This window comes from Acyrthosiphon pisum, chromosome A1, assembly GCF_005508785.2.
Source record: "Acyrthosiphon pisum isolate AL4f chromosome A1, pea_aphid_22Mar2018_4r6ur, whole genome shotgun sequence".
Lineage (NCBI taxonomy): Eukaryota > Metazoa > Arthropoda > Insecta > Hemiptera > Aphididae > Acyrthosiphon > Acyrthosiphon pisum.
The window spans coordinates 160,035,294-160,041,480 of NC_042494.1; the positions used below are offsets into that span (position 1 = coordinate 160,035,294).

A 6,187-nucleotide genomic window follows, 5' to 3' on the forward strand; every position below is an offset into this window, starting at 1 on the left:
ATATAAAAAAAGAGTATTTGAAAATTTTTGTATTTCAATTTTTGGAGAATCTAAAATCAAAAAATCGAAAATGTGGGAAAGTCGATTTCAAGTAGACTTGATGACAAATTCAAATCTGTTTTCAGAATTCTTATCGCTTCATTAGATCAATTGGCACATTTGGCAAAAAAAACGTCTAAAATACTATGTCACGAGTGTGTTAGACGAAAACAGAAAATCACGGTATCGAATCCCCTGAAGATCATATTTTCGAATACTTGAGATTTTTCGTACCACTTAAGAATTATCCTGTGACAATGCAAACTTCTATTCCTCAAATAGACGTTCCCCGCCCCTTTTCATTTTTCAATTATTCAGTCGATATTTAATTTGAGAATTTTAATATATCTAAATCAAAATTTGAACGAGTAGTTTTTGAGTTACATAACTTAGTGTAGGTACTAAGCAAAATATTTCTATGGTAATAGATTAAGTAGATATTTAAGCTTAGATGATTTGAAAATATTAGTAATTACTATTGCTCTATCAGTACAAAATTATCTGTAAAAATTATCAAAGTATAATAAAGACCACATCTAATAGTACATTTACTTTATAATTTTGAAAAACCATTTTTAAGGATTATTTTTCGTAATATAAATATTTTAATAATTTAGATACATCAACATTTTTAAGACAATCACACACTAAATAATTTGCAGTAAAAAGGGAATTGAAAAATAAAATTTTGTATCACAATAAAACGTGAGTAGTAAAAAAAATATCAGGAATTTAAATATGGTTTTTAGCTATACTTCAAAAATTCTAATAATCAGAATTTGAATAAATGTATTAAGGAAAAAATGGGGGGAGTATGTTTAAAAATTCATCATGTATATAAAATAACTTGTTCTGACTGACTGACTGACTGACTAACTGATTCTAGCCAAAAAAGCTGGACTTTAGGAGTATGATAAATAGTTACGTTTTGTGATGTAAAGAGTAAAGACCCACTAAAAAGGATTTACCAAAATTCGCATTTTAAAAAGGTTCTCAAACAAGGATTTTGAGATTCACGGTGGAAATTGAAATTTTTTCATCCAACTGCAATGTATTATTTCATTGTTTTGATTTGAAATAATTCATTGTGGAAAATAACCTTTTACATAAGTACAAAATATTATGTCTGGAAGCAGTGAGTTCAATAATATTATTATTGGTAACTTAATTTTTTGAAAACAATAAAGAATTTCTTTCTCAAATTTCTTTTCATTAAATGCAAAATTAAACATTGAAATACAATTATTATTTTAAATTTAGTCAACGTGCCATAAGTTTGCAATTCTTGATTTATACGGATGTGTGTTGGTCCGTGATATACATACCTATTTGGTGTACACGTGCACGGGGCCACCAAAATATTTAGTTAAAATCAGCTAATGTACCTAACCTACGTATACAATATACATGTTATAGTAAAAAGTAAATAGATTTAATGATTTAATATTTGTATAATTTATCTCGAAAATGATTTCGTTCTTGTTCAACAGAGGTAAGCAGCGCTTGCATATTAAAAACATATTAATTCATTTATTTTTAGTTCTTCGAGTGAAACATCCATTGATGTGTGGACTCTAGCTCCATTTAATATTTTGGAAATTTAAATACATTTTTTTTGCCCAGGAATTTTTGCTAAAACATTGTCTATGTTACGCTGTACCTACCAATGTTCTCACTGGAACTGGAGTCAATTTTAAATAGGTTTGTTTTGCTATCTCAATTCCATCGGGATAAAGGAATATTTTATCTAATCGTGTGTCTATTGCTCTGAATTTGTCCAATATACTCAAATGTGTAAATGCGTAAATGCAATAACTACAAAATATTTTTAATAAAATTGAAGTATAACCTTCTAGCGTTATGAAACATGTATTTTATGCACTCACATTTTTCTAATCTTTCCTAACAAATAAAAAAAGAACTGTAGAAATCTTCAGGCCTACTTATTATAATATGTCATTATTATAAACGCACAAACATTAAAGTCCTAACTGTAAAGACTCCTGATTTAAATCATCCCAATGACGCCAGTGATGACCCCCCACAGGTCACAAAAGATAATAATAAATAATAATAAAAGTCGATTGCACGTTGTAAATGATATGACGCGAAACAATAATTTACGTAATAACAATAGAGTATATCGTCGTGGTCGTGTGTCCCGGGCGGCCCGTGCACGCGCACCGATATCAGCTATGTTAGAACGTTGTCAGCCGCGTGCCCGCGTGCGTGTCGTTCCTACCTATTATTGTTGGCGAACACCGGCGGCCGAGGCACGCGCGCCGAGACGACTAATCGCACACTTAGCGGTTGTCGTCACGCGCATCAACCGCGTCGCAGCCGCCGTCGTCCGTCGTATAAAGAGCGTTCGCTCGTTGCCGACAGCTGCACAAACGTCTTCAAGCTCGCGACGTGACGACACTTTGAAAACATAATAGTTATTATTTCTTATACGATATTATAGTATACGATTTTTACGTTTCCGTCTAACGATAGTGAGTAACTGTTTATATAAAATATAAAATAAATTCGTCTCTCGACCGTGTCATCAACGGACACGCATACAATACACATATTATAATATTATAATATAATATCATCATCATCATCGTCATTATGCCGTGTCACGAAGTCGCACCGACCGTCATGCAACAGTACCACGCTTACGAAGACGACAGATCGTCTGGCAAAACGTTCGACTCCGACTCAGACTCTTCCGGATCCGGTGATATGGCCACCGCGCATTCGACCAATGTGGTTCGGGCCTGCAGCAAAGGAAAGTGGCTGAAGACGCTGCGGACGATCATCGACATGATGGACGGCGGTGGAAGTGAACGTCGGCCGCGACAGGTCAAGACCATACTCAGGCCACCGACCACGTACGTGTTCGTGATCGGCATGTCTGGACTACCGTCCAAGGTGGCCATCTACCCGAGACGGATGTGAGGGGACCCGTCGGGAAGTGGACGCCTGATTTGACGACGACCGGCAGGCAATCCGACAAGATGCGATGAAATATTACAAAAACCGGATGCCACGATATTATCATATTTCGTATGATTCACATTGATTTATTTCTAGTGTGATTTTGACCAGTATTTTGAATATAGTCGTAAATTGGTTTTGTGACTGAATATAATAACTATACATTGTGACCCTCTGACGTTTCCTATACTGTGTATAGGTAACGATCGTTTCGATATTTTCGAGACGTTTCTCCTAATTTATTTATTTATGCAATTTGAAATGTTTTTTTATCGTTCATTTCCAATGGCGATAATTTTATACAATTTTTTAAATTTTATAAACGCTTTTGATACGATTATATTATAATTAAATTATTTTGTATGGGGCATGTCTCACGTGGTACTTATCAAATGTATGTAAAAATAAGAGAGATTTGTAATACTGAAAAAACGGGCCTAACTTCCGTGTAAATATGTATCTATAACTTTACCACGTGATTTAAATGTGTCTTGAAAATTATAAATTATTGTTTTTGACAAAAACTAAACAATAAAAACAAATTCTCAGCGTGATATGAAATTGATTGTTTTTCCATTTTTTTTTTTATATCATAGGTGTATTACTTTAATTAACTGGTACAATATATATATATATTATATATCATCGATTTTTTTCATATTAATTGTAATGAACAACAGCTGCAACAGCTATGATGTAGTGTAATTCGATCAAATACTACAAATGGATTTTGTGTGTCTCTTATATAATAAAATCGAATACTGGGTGTTTCAGATTATTATATTGATATATTTTAAACCCAAGAGACGAACTGAAATCAAATTTAAATTAGGTAAGTACTCGACTATTCGCATTTTTTCACGATCTACATACACATTTTTTGTTGGTACAAGTATACAGCAGGTAACATTTACTAACTAAGATTAGGTGTTTGATTTCGTGATAAAAACGGAAATTAAATAAACACAATATAAAAAAAAAAATGTTTCATTGAAATGTGCAAAAAAAAATGAGAACTGTGTGTTATATAAGGTTTATATAATATAAATATACAATCGCTTGTTTTATAGACTTTTAGATTAAAATTTAATTGTTATGCACTATATAACGTATAAATGTATGTACCCGCAGAGGTGATGAACATTTTTCGGCTCACATAATATTATAATCAAAGTTTAATAAAACACGAGTAATCTACACTACATGCAGATATATCGGTACATGTATATGTCTTATTTTTATTGAATATAATTGACAAAAAAATGTCGATGTCATTTTGGTATTAGATACGAGGAGACGAGGATTAAACTGTAGGTAACTTTTTTTTAACACGTGTAAAAAATAAACAAGTTTTAAAGACCGCAATTATTTATTGAGTATACATTTTTTTTTAAATTTTAATTTAAACGACAGAATCGTCATTTGCAACACTTTTTTGGATAATGTGTTTTTACCTTAATATTAATCATATAATTAGAATAACAAACATTACAAAAAAGGGAGTGTTGCGAGTACGTATGGATAAAATGAAACTTTTTTACAGAGGGTACGAAAAAAACCATCACGATACACATTTCACTGTATAAAAAAGAATAAATATATCAAAACAAATTCATCAAATTTGGTTTCCCTGATCGGAATCGAACCCGTCATCGGAGCGTAACTGCCACGTCCTTTTTTATATACACTGTATAGAAATTTCACTTCAAAAATTTAAATTAAAAAATTACAACTTACAAGTAGATATACAAATAATCGTGTGTTATAACTTGTAATATAATATTTGATACAATTTGCGATTCAATTTGTAAAAATCATAAAAACAAATTTAAATTATAAATATAAACAAATTCGAATTAAAATAAATAATTGTGTACCTATCCAATTTTATTTGTCGTGTAATCGATCAGATCATTTGGGTTCTAACGTTTATATATTATATTATATAGAAATATAGAATGTTAAATATATTTATACATAGACAATAGGTGAAGGAGATGCGTATCTACAGCGCAAAACCGGAAAAAAAAACCAAAGGAAAAGGAGACCACGGGAACAAAAACCATGAAAATAAAAACCAAATTTTTATATTTCGCAATATTACCTATGTCATATTTTATTAGACATAAGTTTTCATTTTCTAATTAAAAATTTTTATCAATAATCCAACTGCCCAGGTGTTCTATCTGTTGAATACTATCGTCAGTGGCGTATATTGGGGTGGGCCTAGTGGGCTGCAGCCCCCCCCCCCCCCCGAAATTACAGTCTTTTTAAATAGAACAACAATATATTTTATTAGGTACTATTATAAGTTATAATACTTCATAGCCTGTTGAAAAATAACAAATACGAATATATTTATAGAAACTGTTAAATATATAGTAGACAGTATCCTCTAAGTAATAGATCACTTGCTAATTATAAATAATATATATATTTTTATGATTAAAAATAACTATTATAATACTTTTATAATTAAAAACGAACTTAACTATGCAGTGTGGGACTGACTCGAAAAGGCCCAATCCGTAATTTGGAAAAAAGGGCCCCAGCAAGCAAATAGAAAATGTTTTATTTAGCTCTGAAAAAAATACGTACCTAACTAAAATTCAATCATTCGATATATTAACTGGTTTTACTTTATTTTCAATATAGAAATTATATTGAGTATATTCTCAAATACTAAGACATTTTCTACAGACCCAAAGTAAATTTACTACAAGAGACCCATCGGACTGTTTTTATTACCAGACAGGGGATATCCCACCTACCAGGTATCCAACTCCCAAATTACGCCACTGGGGCGTAGCCCCTACACTGGTTACAAAACCTGTGACATCAAACATTATAAAGAAATACAGCGATTCAAATTGTGCACGAGTACTATACTTAGTATCAAAATATATAATAATTCAGTTACAATCAAGCTCGGACTAAGACATTTAGAGGCCCAGGGGCCAACGTTTTAAATGAGGCCCCTGTACGAAAAAAAAATTAATGTATATAATGTGTTCAGGGGTGAAGTGACCAGCCGACGTCATATGAAAGTATACCAAAAATGATGAAGATATACCCTTTCAAGATTGGGTCTAACTTTTTTATTTTTTAAGTTATGGGTAATTAACTTTTTTTATCAAAACCATACATATCAAGCATTTGTTTA

At 31.6% G+C, this 6,187-nt stretch overlaps 1 protein-coding gene across 1 annotated transcript; it reads left to right on the forward strand.

Moving 5' to 3' along the window:
* Positions 1-2,341: 2,341 nt before the first annotated feature.
* ACYPI55558 (uncharacterized LOC100570235) lies at positions 2,342-3,585 on the forward strand. The gene has a single exon (NM_001246088.2). The coding sequence runs from the start codon at positions 2,656-2,658 to the stop codon at positions 2,983-2,985; it is 330 nt and encodes a 109-aa protein (NP_001233017.1). The 5' UTR covers positions 2,342-2,655; the 3' UTR covers positions 2,986-3,585.
* The last annotated feature ends 2,602 nt before the right edge of the window (positions 3,586-6,187 follow it).